General features: G+C 46.1%; 1 protein-coding gene across 2 annotated transcripts; it reads right to left on the reverse strand.

The window, feature by feature from the left end:
- Window positions 1–925: 925 nt before the first annotated feature.
- CGREF1 (cell growth regulator with EF-hand domain 1) lies at window positions 926–15824 on the reverse strand. Of its 2 annotated transcripts, none has more exons than XM_043917404.1 (6): window positions 15668–15824; window positions 3919–4009; window positions 2808–2873; window positions 2660–2730; window positions 2396–2520; window positions 926–1907 (listed from the first exon to the last, which is right to left on the reverse strand). In XM_043917404.1, exons 2-6 carry the CDS (start codon window positions 3996–3998, stop codon window positions 1461–1463), a joined length of 789 nt encoding a protein of 262 aa, XP_043773339.1. In that variant the 5' UTR covers window positions 3999–4009; window positions 15668–15824; the 3' UTR covers window positions 926–1460. The 2 variants fall into 2 exon arrangements, with proteins under 2 accessions (XP_043773339.1, XP_043773340.1); XM_043917405.1 differs by having other exon boundaries at window positions 3919–4050; window positions 15668–15803.
- Window positions 15825–19547: the final 3723 nt, after the last annotated feature.

Genomic DNA, 19547 nt, shown 5'->3' on the forward strand with positions numbered 1-19547 from the left:
GCCCGTGGAGACCAGAGCAGCAGGAAGTGAGCCAGGCTTGCCATGAGCTGTGCCCTTGCTGGAGGCTCAGGTCTTCCTGGTGAAGAGCAGCCACCAGTGTGGGTGTCAGTGCCCAGGAGGCAGGGATAGAGGGCCTGACTGACTTGGAGCCTTCCTAGTGGGAGGGGAGACATAACCCCTTGCACCCCAGGGAGCCGTCCCAATAACCACAAGTCACGAGACAAGCTCCTCTGGGCACTGGTGCTGTCACAAGACTCCAGTGGCCACAAGCATGTCCACGTGGCTGAGCCAACCTGAGAGGCCAGCAGGCAGGGAGCCTACTCTGTGGTTTGGTGGAGCAATCCAAAAATATCTCCCCAGTAACTGCCCCCAAGCCCCACCCTGCAAGTTGCCTTGAAGTCAAGACGGTGCCTCGGCCACAAATGTGACCCAGGATACAGCGGTGCCTTCCCTGGGAGAGACCCAGATGAAGGCATGTGGGAATCAGCAAGTGTCCATATGGGCGCTGGGCAGCAGGGTGAGGCCATAGAATGTGATCAAAGGTGTGGGTTTTAGGGTCAGACAGACCTGAATTCAAATTGGCCACTAGTTAGCTACGTCACCTTAGGTACAGGCTTCCCTGATAGCTCAGTTGGTAAAGAATCTGCCTGCAATGCAGGAGACCCCGGTTCGATTCCTGGGTTGGGAAGATCCCCTGGAGAAGGGAAAGGCACTCCAGTATTCTGGCCTGGAGAATTCCATGGACCATATGGGGTCGCAAAGAATAGGACACGACTGAGCAACTTTCACTTTCACCTTGGGTATGTTACTGAATTCTGTCTTCCCCAATTTCCTCATCTGTCAAATAGAGATCATTCCGCCTGGTCATACAATTATGCTGAGGATGAAATCACAATCTATAAAATGCCCAGCATGATGCCCGGTGTGCACTAGGCACTCTGTAAATGGCAGTTATTATTAATATTTTCAGGGGTGGGGAGCAGATACAGGGTGATGGAGCAGATCTGCCCTGAATATAGGAGGGTGCGTCAGCAGTTGGGCCCTGGGGAGAGGCTGAGCTCCCTTCCCCGGTTGTCTGCAGCTGGCCGTGGTCTAGTGCTGAACTCTTCTGTGTCTCGTCTGGGAACACTGGGTAAACTGAATTCCTGCCCTCCCAAGAGGCCTGTTCAGTCCCTGACCCCTGCAGTCTGAGGCCAGGGCATGCTGGGCCAGAGGATCGATGGCCCAGGGGGATGGGTTCATTCAGTTCTTTATTGGTCATCTGGGCCCTAAAGCTGCCCTTCAACTTAGGGTCTCCCTGAACTGCATAGACTGAACTGAACTGCACAGAAAGACCTACCACCTACTGGGGCCAACGAGGGGGCACAGAGGTGGTCGTCATCCTAATATACACACCCTACTCTTAGAGCTTATGTTCCAGCACTGAGACTTCTAGTGGTGCAAACCTGTACCCTCAAGGTTTACATCTCACTATTCTCCAGCTGAATAGCATGAACCTCAAGCTCATTTGGGGTGTTCTTAGACCCCAGTGTTTCTCCTAGAAGTTCTTCTGCTCTCCCTCCAGCATCCCCAGTCTCTACCTGTCCCCCAACCTCCCCTCCAGGGCCTGGGGCTTCTCTTAAAGCATCAGCCTGTCCCCCAGCCTCCTGTACAGGCTCCAAGAACTCCCTTCTGGCCTCTGCCTGTCCTCCAGCTGCTTCTCCAGGACTCAGGGCTTCATGTGCTTCTTGTCTCGATGGGCTTTTAGCCAACAGAGGCTGCATCCCAACATCTTGTGGCTCTGAAGGCTCTTTGGGCTCTGTGTGCCTCGGAGCTTCTCCAGGGACGTTGACAAGCTCTGCAGGGGTCATAAGCCCATCCCCATTCAGGTCCTGAGTCTCCAGCACCTTGTCTACTACCAGGATCACCTATGGAAGAGTCTGTAGTGACTGGAGATGCTCCCAGGAACCCTGATCCTCCCCCACACACCCTGCATCCCTGCCATGCAGGCTCTGAGCCCTCCTTTTACAGGGGATTCACTAAAAAAATAAAAAAAGTCATGATGAGAAAAACAAAAGCAGACGTCCCTGGTGGCTCAGTGGTTAAGAATCCCCCTGCCAATGAAGGAGACATGGGTTCAAGCCCTGGTCCAGGAAGATTCCACATGCCTGGGGGTAACTAAGCCCACACACCACAACTACTGAAGCCTGTGCACCCTAGGCAGTGCTCTGCGACAAGAAACGCCACCGCAATGAGAAACCCAAAGCCCACAGCTGGAGAGTAGCCCCTACTTGCCACAACTAGAGAAAGCTTGTCTGCAGCAATGAAGACCCAGTGAAGCCAAAAATAAATAAAATTAAAAACCCCAAAGCCCCAAGGAGCTGGGTCTTCTTCATGGAGCAGAAGAAGGGCTTACCGGGTTGGTGGTGGGAGAGTCAGAAGCTCCAGGGGCCAGAGCGGCTGTCAACATGGACAGCAGCTCCAGGCCATCCAGCTGTCCACTCTGGTCGTAGTCGTGGAGTGCAAAGAGGTAGAGGAGAACTAAGGAAGAGAAGCTGGATCAGAAGAGGCATCAGGGAACAGCTGGATCAGGCAGGAGTCACGGGATGGCCTGATGTCAGTCCCAGCTCTGGTTGTCCTGAGCCTCCCATCCACTGGCCCCATCAGCCTAGCCCCTTACCCTGCTCCCGGCTCATGTGCTCTGGCTCCTCTTCCATCCTCTCTAGTCCCTTTAGGTAGCTCTGTAGAAGTCTGGCAAAAAAGTGGAAAATCAGCCCACTAGATGCTGGTCTGCTGCCCCAGGCCTGGCCTCACCCCAGCCTACTCACCGAAGTTGCTCCTGGCCTGGCTCAAAGGGGTTGGGCAGAGGCAGATGCTGTGCTTCAGGGTCCAACCTGGAGAGGGAGGGAAGGACTGGCCTTGCAAAGAGCCTCCCCAAGGGCCCAGCCTCATAGCCTTCTACTCCCAAGCTCCTGATAGAGATCACCTCCCAGGCCCAAAAGGAGCTGCTTCTCCGAGTCCCCAAAAGCCTTGGGGGGAGCCTCAGGAGCACAGCCTTACTCCCCAGATTCTGCCTTTGCAGATTCCTAGCTTAGATGTTAAGTGAAAATCCCAATAAAATATCTGGTTAGGTGGTGGTTAGAGGAGGCCACATCCAGTAGACACAAGGTGGAGCCCCAGGAAACCGGCACAGTGGGCGGCAGGACGATGTGGATTGTGGCAACTCTTCCTGTGATGTTGGTTGCTAAGGGACAGGTCTCTAGCTGAGCCCGGTGGTACTGCCCAGTTTTATATAGACCCAATGTGCTCCATAATACAAAATGGACTCTTTTCACCCCCGACATTGAGGCATAGACTTTGGTTTTGAAGTTTCAATCTGCTCAAGGGTTTTTATAACACTCAGGATTTACTCTTAGTTCTGGATAGGGATCCCTGTTTGCCCAAGTCACTCCAGATGTGTGATGTCAGAGAACTGTCAGGAGCTGTTACAGCAACTTTTGTCACAGCTGCCAGACCTCGCTGCTCCTCCTGTATCCATTCCCTGACCCCAGCCCGCATACCCCCTGCATAGTACTAATACACAAAACCTCAAAGAAGATACTCGAATAAAACAGAAATGATATGCTAAGGATCTCTATTTCTTTGGAGCTTCCACTGTAAGAAGCTCCTGATAAGTGGACTGCAGCCCCTTCCCAAGGGCATAACCTCACACCTCATTGGAAACGAGCTCCCAGTTCCAAGTGAATCCAGAAAACAGGTGTCAATGCCCCCTTTGCAGAGGACACTCCAACAAGCACAAGGCAATGGTTGAGGTGGTGGGAATGACACAGAAGTCAAGGAGTGTATGCCCACTCTCTCAGCTCCCACAGGGGCCCACACCACACATTCTGAGACTCCCCGTGCTCCCGGCCCATGGCCCTGCCCTCTGAACGCCATTACCTCATGGTGCCGTCCTTGGGAGCGGCCTGACTCAGGGGTAGCAGCAGCAGCAGTAACGTTCTCATCGTCACAGGTAACATCCTTCCTGTAACTGGAAGTAGGAACAGGGGTAGGGAAGCAGAGGGAAGGGGTCTGCCACAGAGCGGGCATTGATGGATTAGACAGCAACGCCTCGCTCTCTGCCTCTACCTGCCACCCAGGGGACAGGACTCCTGCATAGGGAGGAGCCACACAGGACATCAGCGATCCCCAATAAATCTTATTTCAGATCCAGCACATAAAGGGCATACTGCAGACCTGTGTTGGGAGAAGCCGAGCTGCAGACAGGAGCCTCTCCCTGCACCCACTCCTCTTGCCCTGCCAGCCCCCCAGAGAAGTGCATGCCCAAGTCACTCCAGAATGTGATGTGAGAGAGCTGTCAGGAGCTGTTGCAGCAACTTTTGTCACAGCTGCCAGCCCTCACTGCCGCTCCTATAATCACCCCCCACCCCAGCCCGCATACCCCTGCAGAGTATTAATGCACAAAACCTCGAGGAAGATACCCAAATAAAACAGAAACGATATGCTAATAATCTCTATTTCACAGGTAACATTCACTGGTGGCAGGGGAAGTGCTCGGAGAAGTGCAGTTTAAGCATATGTCTGATTTAGTTCAGTCCAATTATTTTACAGGTGGAAACTAGTTCAGAGAGGTTAAGAAAAAGGCCGAACTATACATGCCAAGAGTGGGACTTCCCTGGTGGTCCCGTGGCTAAGACTCTACGCTCCCAATGCAGGGGGCCTGGGTTCAATCCCTGGTGGGGAACTAGATCCCATCAAGCCACAACTAAGAGTTTCCATCCTGAAACTAAAAGATCCCACATGCCACAACAAAGACCTGATGTAGCCAATTAAATAAATATTTTTTAAAAAAGAAATGCAGAGAGTCGCAAAAAGTCTTAAATAAGGAGGGAAACAACTTGTTGGTTTGCATTTATTAAAAACTCACTGAAGAACAAATCAAAAGAAACTCAGACTCTGAAATAGGTCAACGCTCAGGTAGGACTTGAAAATACAACAAATCAGGGTCAGTATAACAATGGTCTCAAGAACTGCTATTTACTTAACGCAGTTGGGGAAACCAGATCTCAGTAGAAACGAAAAAAACAAACACAAAAACATTCTTTTAGGCCTACATTGTGTAGGCCCATTGGCAGCACAACCAATTGATTAAATAAAAATAGTCAAATAGGGGATCAACCAAAGCACAGAGCAAGAAGCTTTCTCATTAGTCCCAGGATCGTGTACATATCATGTGAGTTTCTGAGGAAGCAGAAGCCCTCCAGAGCTGAGGCCTGAAACCTCAAACTCATCTCTAGGAAGACAAATCAACAGGTGCTTGATGGCCTACAGCAGACAATTAGGAACCCTCTGAAATAGTACTCTATACTCTGGCTGGCATTGAATTTTCCTGGAGAAAGGAGGATAGCTTTCAGCAAATTCTCAAGGAGTTCCATGACCCCAAGAAGATTCAAAACCACTGCAAAGGAAGATATCATCTTCCTAAGAGATCTTCCTAGAGTTGGTGAGCATCTGGCCAACAGGTACATGCTTGTGTAGCTATTACACAAATAGAGCTGTCTTGAGCATGGAAGACCACAAGTAGGTGAAGCTGCTGAGAGTCACAGAAACTGTCCCCATTTTTCTATGCATAAGTTGGCCCCAAAAGATACAGTAAGTCTACATGGTTTGTTGGTGTGGCCAAGTAGATGCACAGCTGCCTTAAGGCTGTTCATGGGGACTCCCCTGGTGGTCCAGTAAAGAATCCATCTTCCAATGCAGAGGACGTGGTTTTAATCCCTGGCCCAGGAACTAAGACCCCACATGCTGCAGGGCAACTAAGCTCACATGCCTCAACTACTGAGACCAAGCACAATAGTAGTTCCTTAGTGCTGTAGCCAAGACCCAATGTAACCAAAAATAAGTAAATATTTAGATTTTTTAAAAAAATAAGAATGTTCATGAACTTTGGCTGGCAACATAGATCCTTGGGCTTTAGTTGTTGTAGCCAGGAGAGAAGATAGATCTTGGACCCATCCATGGGGGACAGAATTGAGCTCTCTATACTGCTTGGTGACCTTTAGAGGTCCCGCCACAGGGAACACACCTCAATGAAAGGATGGACTAGAAAAATATCCAGGTTTCCATGTCTGGGAGTATGAGAATAAACAAGTTGCAATGAAAGTAACCACAATGCTAGATAAAAATAGAAAGTATATTTTTAAATGCATTTAGTTGGCAAGAAAGTAAGAAATACCCAGAGTATAAAGGCACAGTGGAAAGAATAATCCCTGGGGGAAAACTGTGCTTAAAGTCAACTTTTGCCTAGGGTATCTGCCAAACCAAGTCAACTGAACTTGAATTATCAGCTGAATGCTTCATGAAATAGCAGAGACCAGAGATAAAGAATGCTTGGGCCCATTCAGTGTGAAGAGACTAACAGGAGATTTCTTACATATAGTTGGGATTCAAATAGCTATCCTCTCAAAATGTAATTTATACAAAGAAAAGATTGATTCTTTTTTAAATGCAATGAGTGAGTTAAATAAATTAGACACAGATGATGTAAGAATTAGTGAACTGGAGAATAGATCTAAATAAATGGTCCAGAGTACAGTTAATTGAGTCAAAGACATATAAAATATAAAACAAAGCAGCAAGGAGGAGATAATAGAGACAATTGGATTAAAAACAGAATTTGAAGAAATAGTAGCTGAGATTATTCTACTATGTTGCAAAACACTAACACTCCCATCCAGGAATCCGAACAATCCCAGGCAGATTAAATAAACAGAAATACACATCTAGAGTTGCTGTTCTGAAAAAACAGAAAACCAAGAAAAAGAGAAGATCTCAAAAGTACTCAAAGAGAAAAGACAAATCACCTAGAAGGAAGAATAATTAGACTGACAGCTGATTTCACAACAGCAACAGTGATGCCAGAACACAGTAGTATAATATTTCAATGTGTCAAAGAAGGGGGTGGGGGAAATTGCCATTCTAGATTTTTATTCTCAGCAAAATTATCTTTTAAGAATGAGATTAAACAAAAAGTGTTTGATAAATTTTAGATAACAAATTAGAGAATTTATCACCAACAGTTCTCTATTAAAGGAAATTCTAAGAGATATAACTCAGGAAGAAGGAAAATGACCCCAGAAGGAACATTTGGAATGCAAGGAAAAAGAGTGAACAAAGAAATCAGAATGGGACTTCCCTGGTGGTACAGTGGATAGGAATTCGACTGCCAATGCAGGGGACACGGGTTCAATCTCTGGCCTGGGAAGATTCCACATGGAGCAGAGCAACTAAGCCTGTGAACCATAACTATTGAGCCAGCATGCAGCAACTACTGGAGCTCATGCACCTAGAGCCTGTGCTCCTCAACAAGAGAAATCATCACAATAGGAAGCCAGTGCACTACAATGAAGAGTAGCCCTAGCTCGTGCAACTAAGCCCGCTCGTAAAAATAGACCCAGTGCAACCATATGCACACACAAAATCAGAATGTGGGGAAATCTAACAAAGATTGTTAAACAATGATAATTATATTACTGTATGGAGCAAAAAAAGATGGCGTGAGCTACATTATTGGACAACATTAAGATGTAAGGTAAGGACAGTTGTTTGGGAAGAGAGTGGACATAATGATCAACTGTGCATGTAAACAACTATGCAGGTAAAAATTTTCTAATAACCACTAAAAGACAGAAATGAAATATCGGACTGCAAACCAGCAGAAAAAAAAAGGAATGGAATTTTTAAAAAATCATTCCAAAGGAAGGCAGGAAAACAGAAAAAAGAGAAGCTAAAAATTAATTAAATGATTAAAAAGGAAGACACGTAGAAAGCATAAAGTAAGATAGTAAAATAGATCCAAGTATATCAGTAATCAATAATAAACATAAATTGTATAAACTCATCAGCTAATAAATAGAGATTATCAAAATTACATAAAACATACAAATCACATGCAATTTTCAAGAGATTAAGAGATTAACACAGAAAAGTTGAAAGCAAAATGGTGGGGAAAGGATACATAAAGCAATACTAGAGAAAAGAAAACCAACATAGCCTTATCAACATTAGAATAGATGGACCTTAAGGTGAAAAGCATTATTATAGATAAAAGCACATCATTATGAAATGCACTAAAATTTAATCCCCTAGGAAGGTATAATAATTCTGAACCTGTAGGTACCTAATAACATAGCCTAAAAACATCTAAAATGATAAATGGCATAACACTGCACACTGATTGTTATTTAGTTGCTAAATCATGCCCAACTCTTTGTGACCCCATGGACTGTAGCCTGCCAGGCTCCTCTGTCCATGGGATTTCCCAAGCAAGTATACTGGAGCAGGTTGCCATTTCCTCCTCCAGGGAATTTGTTCAAACCCATAGAATGTACAACACCAAGAATGAACCCTATGGTTGACTGTGGACTTTGGATGATTATGCTGTGTCAGTTTAGGTTCTCAATTCATCATGTACCATTCTGGTGGGGCATAGTGATACTGGACAAGGCTGTGCATGTGTAGGGAGTTATATGGGAAACGTCTCAGTTTTGCTCTGAACCTAGAACTGCTCTAAAACAAAGTGTTTATAAAAAAAAAAAAAACTGGCATAAACTCAATCAGAAAAATCTAATCTGCTATTATGGGGGAGAATTTAACATATCTCAAACAGTATCTGAAAGATTAAATAGACTAAAACTTAGTAAAAATGTAGACAGACGATTGGATAAAACATTTACTAAACTTGAGCTAATGGACAAATAGAGAACCCAACTCCAGTCACTTAGCAAATGCATATTCTTCTCAACACATGTGGATTATTTATAAAAACTGAAAAGCAGAAGGCCAAAGAATGTGACTCAACAAGTATTAAAGAATCAGTCTCATACTGTTATGAGATTAAAAGCAATTACACTAGGAATCAGTAACAAAAATGATGTAAAAAAATCTCATTTAGGGAATTCTCTGGCAGTCCAGTGGTTAGGACTCTGGGCTTTCACTGCTGAGGGTCTGGGTTCAATCTCTGGTTGGGGAACTAAGATTCCACAAGCTGCATAGTATAGCTTAAAAAAAAAATTCTTATTTATATAAAAACTGTAAAAGGCACACTTAAATATACATCAGAGAAAAATATCATAATGGAAATTTTTCAGTACTTAAAACTGAATAATATTGGAAACATTTACATCAAAGCAAGATACATAGTTAAAACAGTATTAGAGGGGAAATGAATTGACTTAAAAACTTATATTAGAAGAAAGGCTAAAAGCTAATGAGTTAAGCTTCCACCTCAAGAAGCTAGTAAAAGAGAATAAACCCAAAGAAATTAAAAGAAATGAAATAAAAGATAGAAGAAATTTAAAATATAATAGAAAAGAGTGTGCATCTATCTGAGTGCGCGCATCTATCTGAGTGTGCTAAGTCACTCCAGTCATGTTTGACTTTGCGACTCCATGGACTGGACTATATGTAGCCCGCCAGGCTCTTCTGTTCATGGGATTTTTCAGGCAAGAGTACTGGAGTGGATTGCCATTTCCTTCTACAGAGGATCGTCCAAAGCTAAACAACTGTGTTTCTTCAAAAGGAGTAATAAGTTAGAAAACCTCCAACAATTTTCATTAAGAGCAAAGAGAAAAGGCACAAATAAACAACATTAGGAATTAAAAGGAGACATACCTGTAGAAATAGAAGAAAGTTGTAAACTTAGCAGATATAGCCATTTTCCTAGAAAAACTTAACATCAAAACTGACATCAAAAGAAATAGCAATTTTTGTTTTGTTTTTTTGCAAATTTTAAAAGTCCTACAACCCTTGAAGAAATTGAATTAGTGAGTATTAACCTATATTGTTTTAGGAGCTATAAACTATAAACTAAAGCTATGAACCTGAACTATTTCTAGAGCAACCTGCCAATTAATTGCCATAAATTGCACTCTGATCCAATAGTATCATCCTGAGGATTACATAAGGAAGAACACAAATAGAAAAGAAATTATAAAGATATTTATAGCTGTGCTGTTAATAGTAGTCAAAGAACTGTAAACAACCTGAATGTGTAACATTTAGACAGGCTAAGCAAATCATATTATGTGACAGAGCCATTAAAAATGATAAGTATTTCTAATTTGTTTTAAAGAGAAAAAATGGACAGATTTGAGTATATTAAAAGTATGAACTTCTGTAATATGAAAGAGACCATGAATCAAGTTCAGAAGACAAGTGATGAAGGACTGGAGGGAACAGGGTTCAAAGCTATTAGGGTTTTCAGGATGGTGCTGTTCACCACCACTCCCAGCAGGGGCTTTGAGACAGAAATCTCCATGGAAACCCCATGGAGACTGAGTGTAAATCCAAGGACTGCAGCATTAAGTGACGGTGAGGATTAGAGAAAAGGCCCTGCCCACAGGGGTTTGTGGTTAGGAAGCAATGGCTTAGCGAGGGTCTAGGTGAGTGGACAGGAGGGCTGCCTTGCCCAATTCTTGGTACCCAGTATGCTGTGCATTTGAAGAGAGGAGGCTGAGGGCTCCAGGCTCTAAGGTGGAAATAGGGGCACAAAATGGTTGAAAGGGCCAGCCTGGCCAGAAGAGGCCAAAAGGAGAATGACAGTAGACATAGACTCTAGTCTGGATGCGACAGAGGATGCCACGGGAAGCAGCAGCCCAAGTCAAGACCTTTGGTGACAAGGACCAAGGAGGTGAGCCTTCGAAGGGAAGGCAAGTGTCGATATAAGTTTTATAGAATAAGGGCTAGTTTTATTCAATTCTTAAATTTATTGAGCACCTACTATATGGTAGGCATTAACTTGTAAGTAAGATGATAATATTAGGTAAAATTGCTCATTCTTTTTTCTCCATAACATTTACATATTCATGTAAATAGGAAAAGATACAAATGTTAAAACGACAATTTAAGAGAAAAACAGAAACACAGAATTGCTAAGGAATAGGGGGTGTAGCCCAAAGTTTAATGGTATGGGCCCTAACCTCAGGTTGGCCTAAGTTCAAATGCAGACTCTACAACGCACCAACTGTGTGACTTTTGTGTTTTGGAACCTTGATCTGTAACATGAGGATGACGAGAGCATCTCCCAGGGTGTGGTGAAGGTTCAATAAGACAAGATGTGTAAAACGTAGCACCTGGTGATATTATACAATAAGGCATTTTCCTTCCAGAAGTTTTTCTGGACTGCTCTGCAGGGGCTTCACACATACCTACAATTCTGGTCTCCCCACCTGGATATCTTCAAATTGCTTTCTCTTCCCCATCTGTTTACTGTTAGGGCCTGGGCCAACAGGAGGCACAGGAATAATTTAAATCCCCCAGAGCTGCCAGAACCTATTATCCAGGCTTAATGCATTATCACCACTAGGAGTTGCCTTTTAAAAGAGGATATTTGGAAATGACAAAGAATGACTGGTGGGAGCCGTTCAGGCATAAAGGAGAAGCACCCATCAGATCCCCCTAATCCAGTCACTCATTAGGCCAACGGTGCTGGTTTGAAAAACGTGTCTACCCTCAGTGAGGGAAGGGGAGGGTGGGATGAGTTGGAAGAGTAGCACTGGCATATATACACTACCATAGCTAAAACAGATAGCTAGTGGGAAGCTGCTGTCTAGCACAGGGAGCTCTCAGCTCGATGCTCCGTGATGACCTAGAGAGGTGGGATGAGGGGGTAGAAGGGAGGCTCAAGAGGGAGGGGATATATGTATATGTATGGCACAGCAGCAAAGAACCTGCCTGACAACGTAGGAGATGCAGTTTCAATCCCTGGCTCGAGAAGACCCCCTAGAGAAGGAAGTGGCAACCCACTCCAGTATTCTTCCTGGAAAATCCCATGGACAGTAGAGCCTGGTGGGCTATATAGTCCATGGGGTTGCAAAACTGTCAGTCACAACTTAGCAACTAAACAACAAATAGCTGATTTACTTCATTGTATGGCAGAAACTAACACAACATTGTAAAGCCATTATACCCCAATAAAAATCAAATAAAATACAGAAAAAAGGAAAGGGGAAAAAAAGAAAAACATATCTACCAAGTCTTTCTTGTGAGAAATAGCTGAAGTCAAATTTGCCTTTCCTTGTATATGATCCAGACTTAGGAACTCACTTATAATGAATAGTGGAAATGATGCCACGTAACCTCCAAGTCTGAGTCATAAAAGGCAACAGGGTTTATGCCTGGTTCTGGTTCTCTCTCTCTCCCTCTCTTGACATGCAGATACACCCTGAACCACTGTGGAAGAAGTCCACTGTGCTGAAAAGACCACGTGGAGGAAGCACATAAGGATAGGGATGCTTGAGAGGTCTTGGTTGTGATTCCTGCAGCTCCCACCTGCTCACTTCCCACCCAAGGGCCAGGCAGGTAAGAGAGCAAAACTGCAGATGATTCCAAGCCCCAGCCTTCCAGCTATCCCAGCCAACTCTGCCAGAGCAGAACTGAGCTTGTCTTCACAGTCCTGCCCAGAATGTACACTCATAGGCATAGTCAATGCTATTGTTTTCAGCCACTAAGCTTTGAGGTGATTTGTCAGTTGTCATAATGATAGATTGGCTTCTTGGCAGTCACACAGGACTCCACTCTCAGAAGGTCCCTGGGCTTAGACTAAGGCTCTGCTGTCTCTGTCTTGAAATTCTCAATCTTTTCTTACACTGGGCCCTGAAAAGGATGACCTGGTCCTGAACCCTGCCCACATGAATTACTCTTATTCTCCTCCTTTTGGTCCTATGTATTTGTCACACACAGTCAACTATTCAGCATGTGCAGTGGACAGGGCTATGGAACCAGCCAGACCTAGGTTCAGATCCCAGCTGTACCACAGACTGTCCCCGTGACCTTGGGTAGGTTAATTATCCCTCAGTAAACTTATCTGCAGAATGGATATAATAATAATATTTACTTCACAGAGTTCCAGTGAATACTAACTGGATAACAAATTACTCCTTGCACAAGGAGTCTCTTATTCTTGTTCCTGTCTCTGATAGCTTCTCGTTTTAAAGAACCCTTCATAGCCACATCAGTTTCCCTGGTGGCTCAGTCAGTAAAGCATCTACCTGCAATGCAGGAGACCTGGTTCTGTCCCTGGATCGGGAAGATCACCTGGGGAAGGAAATGGCAACCCATTCCAGTATTCTTGCTTGAATGTTCCATGGACAAAGGAGCCTGGTGGGCTACAGTCCATGGGGTAGCAAGAGTCAGATTCGAATTAGTGACCAAACCACTACCACACCCACATCAGAGTAATCTTTTGCTGGAACTCCACTGCTCCAAAACCTTCAGTGGCTCCCTATTTCTATTATAGTTCAGTCTTCACCTGGACATTCAAGCCCTTCTCTGATCAGATATCATGTTACCATTTTTAGACATCTTCCAATTTTCCATCATTCTAACATTTTGCTTCAAATAGGTGGATTCAGGAGTCTGTGGAAATACTTTTCACTTTCACCTTGCAGTTCTTTTGCCCAAGCTGTTTCATCCCTTACCTGAAATATCCTGGGCCTTCCTGACAACCTTAAGACTCTGGTTGCAGTCCACTTCAGAAGCAAATAACTGCATGTGGGCTTTCAGTGTCATCTCAGTAATATTTTCCTAAGTCATGCTTCCAAATGTGACATTTTTAGTCCGGGTACCTCACGTCTATGATTTAAAGGAAGCCAGACTAAGGCATGCTTCCCTGGTGGCTCAGTCGGTAAAGAATACACTTGTAATGCAGGTAGACCCAGGTTTGATCCCTGCCCTGGGAAGATTCCCTATTGAAAAAATGGCAACCCACTCCAGTATCTTGCCTGGGAAATCTCATGAACAAAGGAGCCTGATGGGCTACAGTCCATGGGGTCACAAAGAGTCAGACACAACTGAGTGACCACCAGCACCACCAGGCTAAGGCAGCTCAAGTAACATTTAATGAGGTTGGTGTAATGTGATTTCTTCACCCTTTCATATTTCTAACTATTTATTGAAGAGTTGTTTGCCATGTCCTTCTCCAGAGGATCTTCCCGACTCTGGGATCAAACCTGGGTCTCCTGCATAGTGGGCAGATTCTTTACCTTTTGAACTACCCGGAAAACCCTTGTGAGCAACAGAAATAAAGCAGTTATTGAAAACTGCCTGTCAAATAAATATGTCCCTAATCATTTTCTATAACTACAATGTGCTTAAACACAATTTACCCTAATGACCACAGAAAAGCCACCACAATTATTAGAGTTGTTATATAATCCAATAAAGTTATTTACATCACACACACACACACACACACTCACAGTGACCCTCCAGTATTTGATTTCTTCAAGCCTTTGCGTTAGTGCATGGGAGGAAAGCCTGGCCTTGGAGTTGGAACTCTGGTCAAATCCAGTCTGTCATAGTACTAACAGTGTGATCTCAGCAGGTGTTGTGGGGCCTTCACTTTAAAAAATGAGGATAGGGACTTCTCTTGCAGTCCAGTGGTTAAAACCTTGTGCTCCCAGTGCAGGGGGCTTGGTTGCTGGGGACTCAGATTTGATCCCTCATTGGGGAACTAATATCCCTCATGCTCCATATGCGTGCTAAGTCACTTCAGTCGTGTCCGACTCTGCCTGACTCTATGGACTGTAGCCGCTAGGCTCCTCTGTCCACGGATTTCCCAGGCAAGAATACTGGAGTGGGTTGCCATGCCCTCCTCCGGGGGATCTTCCCCACCCAGAGATGGAACTGGTGTCTCCCATGTCTCCTGCATTGCCGGCCAGGTTCTTTACCACTGGCCACCTGGGAAGCCCCTCATGCCCGATAGTGAGGCCTAAAAAATACAAACCAAAAAAAAAACACCAACAACAACCAAAAAAATGAGGATAACGATATCTATCTGGAAGGGTCTTGGGGAGGATGCATTGGAAAATGTAGGTAGAGTGATTGGCAGTGAGTATTGCTCCCTGAGTATTTCAGAGACTCTAGGATGTGGGAGAGCCTTTTCATTGCTTGACTTTCCATCTAATGCAAAACTACTTGCACAGCACCCTTGTCAATGGCCATCAGCCTCCACTGGACTTCCCAGGACAGGAGCCTGGCACCTCACAGGGCATCCATTCCATTTCCAGCTAATACTGTCGGAAGTTATTTGGAACTCAATCTTCTCCCTTAACTCCTCCCTCCAGAGCCGCCTGTGACTCTAGCGCAACCCCCCAACCCCCACCCCCCGCCTCCCCGCAAGAGAAGAGGCAATGGCTATACAGACCAAGAAGTCCCACACCTGAGAGCTGGGCTCCCCTGCCACTTCCACCAGGGTGATAACCCTCGGCTCCTCCTTCTCCTCCTCTGTCAAATGAGGACGAAACTCCTGCCAGCCTCCCCCCCACCCCGGGGTTGTCAGAGCAACGAATAAGACGAGAAGGGAAAAGCCCTTGGGGGGGATAATGAACTTCACCCTCCCCACCCCCAACCCCGCCCCATCACCGCGAAGGAGCTCAGGTCTCAGGTCTCCCTTTCCAGGCCCTCCCTCTACCCGCTCTCAGGGGTAACCTCGAAGAGGCGCCCAGAGGCAGGAGCCGGCGCTCCTACTGCGTCCGAGCCGCAAGGGATGCGGAGGGACTGCGCCTTCAGCATCCGACCCGGAGCCAGGAGGCCGCCCCCGCCCACGGTCCAGCCCCGCGGCGCGCAGCATCGCCCCGCTGCCCGCTGCGGGGTCCCAGGCCACCCACCCGGCGGGGCTCGCACCCACCTGCGGCGGCACCGGTCCGTCTGGGTCGTCGCTGGAGGCCGTGCGCCGCCGCTGCCGCCGCGCCTCGGCTCCTGCCGCCTGGCCCTCCCCCGGACCGCTCCACGTGGCCGCTCCACGTCGCCCTCCGGGCTGCGGCCGCCGCCCTGGCCCGGGCAGAGTCCGGAGCGCCAGCGCCGCCGGCAGGATTCCCGCCCCGCCCCGCAGACCCTGGCCCACCCCCGGCGAGAGTGTGTGGTGTGTGTATATGTATGTGGGTGAGCGCGCGTGACAGATACAACTAGAGAGGCAGAGAGACAGATGATGAAGCTGATGTGTATAAGAAGCACATTTAACTGGGGGGCCACTCCCTGCTGGGACCCAGATGTGTGTGACACCGTAGGGAGGGGGTGTTGTGTGTGGCCGCGTGTCCAGTATGACAGTACTTGAGAGAGTTTGGCCAGTGCATGACTGGCTGACTGGGTGTGTGTCAGTACAGGATGTTAGTGGTGTGTCTGTTAGGGTATCTGTGTGAACTCTTCCTGTTTGTGATGCTCAAGTGACACTTGCAACTGTCGGCTTCCAGTGAAGGTATCATTGTGTGACTGTGACTGCCCATCCCTGAGAGGTCACTCCATCTGAGCCATGGTCGGGGTGAGGAGACCTGGGAAAGTACCATCTTAAGGGCCATGGTTTGCCAGTACAGTGATACAGTGTGTCATTGTAGTTTTCCAGTCAAATGGAGTATCCCCAGTTTTCTCACAGTGGCCAGTTCCTCCACGGAGGCTTCAGACTACTTCCTCCCTCACTGAGTCAAGACCTTTTTAGTGAATGACTTCTTATCTCCCTAGAATCTTCAACTTCTCCCTCTCCCAATCAGCTCCTTCTCATCAGAGTCCATTGCAACAACAAACTCACTCTCATCAAAGCCATCTGGTCCTCCTTCCTGTGGTGGACACTGCTGGACACTACCTCCTTTGGTCATGGTATCGTTGATTTTGGCGACACCATTCCTCTCTCTCCAGTCTTTTCTTTTTAGTTTCTTCTTGTGTCATGGAGTTCCTCTGGGCTCTCTCCTCACTCCCCATCTGCTCATGTGTTCTTCCACTCACATAGCTTTCATTACTATCTCTTCTGGGTTGAATTCTGTACCTCAAAAATTCGTATGTTAGAGTTCTAAACCCTAGTACTTCAGAATGTGACTGTATTTAGAAATAGGGTGGTTGCAGATATACCTAATGAATATGGGGTCATACTGGAGTAGGTTGGGCCCCTAATCCAATATTTTTTTTCCAATAAAAAATGGAAATTTGGACACACATACACAGGCATGTGCACACACACACACTCTCTCTCTCACACACACACACACACAAACACACACAGGAAGAACAGCATGTGAAGATTCGGGCAGAAATTAGAGTGAAGCTTCTACATGCCAAGGAATGCTGGAGATTTCCAGGGAACCCCCAGAAGCTAGAAGAGAGGTGTGGAACAGAGTCTTCCTCCTTGCTCTCAGAAGGAACCAATCCTTCTAGCACTTTGATCTTGGTTTTCCAGTTTCCAGAACTGTGAGACAATAAATTTCTGTTCTTCAAGATACCAGCTTGCAGCACTTTGTTATGGCCATCCTACAAGTTAATATATCATCTGAATGCTGATAACTACCATATCTCAAATACAATCTCTTAGCCCCAGAACACTTCTGGAGCTGAACAGCCTACTGACTTGTGCCAGGTTTTAAGTTTTAAAGGTGACTGAATGACAGCACAGAGAAGTCAATGCCAGTGAAAGAGAAGTTTAATGTTACAGTTCCCTTAGGAAGAAGAGGCACAGCTTACCGAACAAGACCACACAGGGAAGCACCAGAGTTGGTCAGAGCCAGAAAGGAGCAAGGGGAAGGACAGCCTACAGCCTTTATTAAGCTAGAAAAGCAAGACAGGGCAGGGTGAACAGTTTAGGGTTGACTAGCTTGAAAAACTTCAGAGGGCTTTGGGGGCACAGAGGCTGTCCCTAGTTGATGAGTCCCTGGTCCTGGGTTGATTTAGGAAACAGAAAATATTGGTTTGGTGTGTGAGAGTTGGATAAAGGAAGTGGTTCAGAGTATGGCCTCTAGGAATTTTTTTTTTTTTTTTTAATCTTTTGGTTGCACCATGTTGCATGTGGGACCTTAGTTCCCCAACCAGGGATCAACCTCTTGCCCCCTCTCGCCCCCAATGGAAACTTGGGAATCTTAACCACTGGGTCACCAGGGAAATCCCAGAGGATAGCCTTTGGATTGCAGGAGGGAGGTGAACAACTCTGGCTGTTAGTTTGGCCTTGTGATTAACTGATGCCAAATAGACAAATTCAGAATCTAAGAAAACACAATTAGAACACCTATCAACACCCCAGCCTCTATGTGTCTGAGTCAGAATACACCATCTTCCTCCTCAAAACTTCCCCTCCCCCCATCCCAGGGTCAAGTCCCATACGCATCCCTGAATCTACATAGTCAGAAAACTGGGGATCATTCATGATTCCTCCTTCTTCTCCACCTCTAACCTACTACCAAGTCCTATCAATTCTGTCTCCTATCTTAATAATCTTCACTCCTCTCCTGAGCTTCCTCCAGGCCAGGCAGCCACGCTCTATGCCAAAGTTCTGTTAACAGCCTCTAACTGATCTCCTTCCATTCTCATCCTCCTCCAGTCCATTCTCCAAGTAGCCTGAATGTTTCTTCTAAAACATAACTCTGATCATGTCACCCATGCATGCTAAGTCACTTCAGTTGTGTCTAACTCTTCGTGACCCTAGACTGTAGCCTGCCAGGTTCCTCTGTCCATGGAATTCTCCAGGTTAGAATACTGGAGTGGGTTACCGTTTCCTTCTCCGGGGGATCTTCCCCACCCAGGGATCGAACCCGCATCTCTTATGTCTCCTGCGTTGGCAGGCAGGTTCTTTACCACTAGTACCACTGGGAAGCCCAATCATGTCACCCACTAAAACTCTTGGATGGCTTTCCTCCACCCTTAGGATAAGCTCTAGCATCCTTTATGCAGCGGCCCACACCAGATTCCTGACCATCTCATATGTTCCAGCAACATCCAGTTTCTTTTGGTTCCTTTCAGAAGCCTCACATCCAGGCTTTTGTTTGTGCTGTTCCTTCTTTTGGAACAACTACTCTGTCCCCTCCTCCACCTTGCCTTGGAAACTCCTTTTCTTTTTTTAAAAAAAAAATTCACCTTAAATGTATTGTTATTTAACATCTGGGTATGCTTTCTCAGATCCATGAAGTCTGGGCACCTTCCCCAGGGCTCCCACAGCAGCTAGTACTTCCCTTATCTAGCAGCATACCCTTATTGCAGGGGTTCAACCCTGACTACACATTAGAGTCTTCCAGAAAACCTGTAAGTGATATTAATACCTAGGCTCCTCTCCAGACCAACCATATCAGGAGGTGGGGCCTGGGCACTTCTCCTGTTAGAAACTCACACACAATTCCAATCTTCAGTCAGGATTGAGAGTCATTGCTCTAGTATATTACTGACTTGTTTCCATATCCCAGTGAAGACAGGAGCAGCATCCCAAGCTGGTAGAGTGATGAGTAAATATCTACTTTACATGTGGCCAGCATAGAGTGACACTACGCGTGGCTTTAACGGATGTGAATGTGACACTGTGTGAAACACCACTCATTCAGTAGCTGAACCCTGATTAAGTGACACCGTGTGTGTCCCAGTGTGAATGTGTCCTAGTGCGAGGATCACTGTGAACGGCTGCACACTGGGACTGGAAGGAGTTACCACACGAGTGGCTGCGCCCTTTGTGTGTGACTGATGAATGACTGGGGGACTCTAGCCAGGCTGCTAGCCTCGCCGCGCCGCCAGGACAGGGTTTGAGGAAAAAGGAACTGGAGCTGCCT

The sequence above is a fragment of the Cervus elaphus genome, chromosome 11 (genome assembly GCF_910594005.1).
Source record: "Cervus elaphus chromosome 11, mCerEla1.1, whole genome shotgun sequence".
NCBI classification, from domain to species: Eukaryota; Metazoa; Chordata; class Mammalia; order Artiodactyla; family Cervidae; genus Cervus; species Cervus elaphus.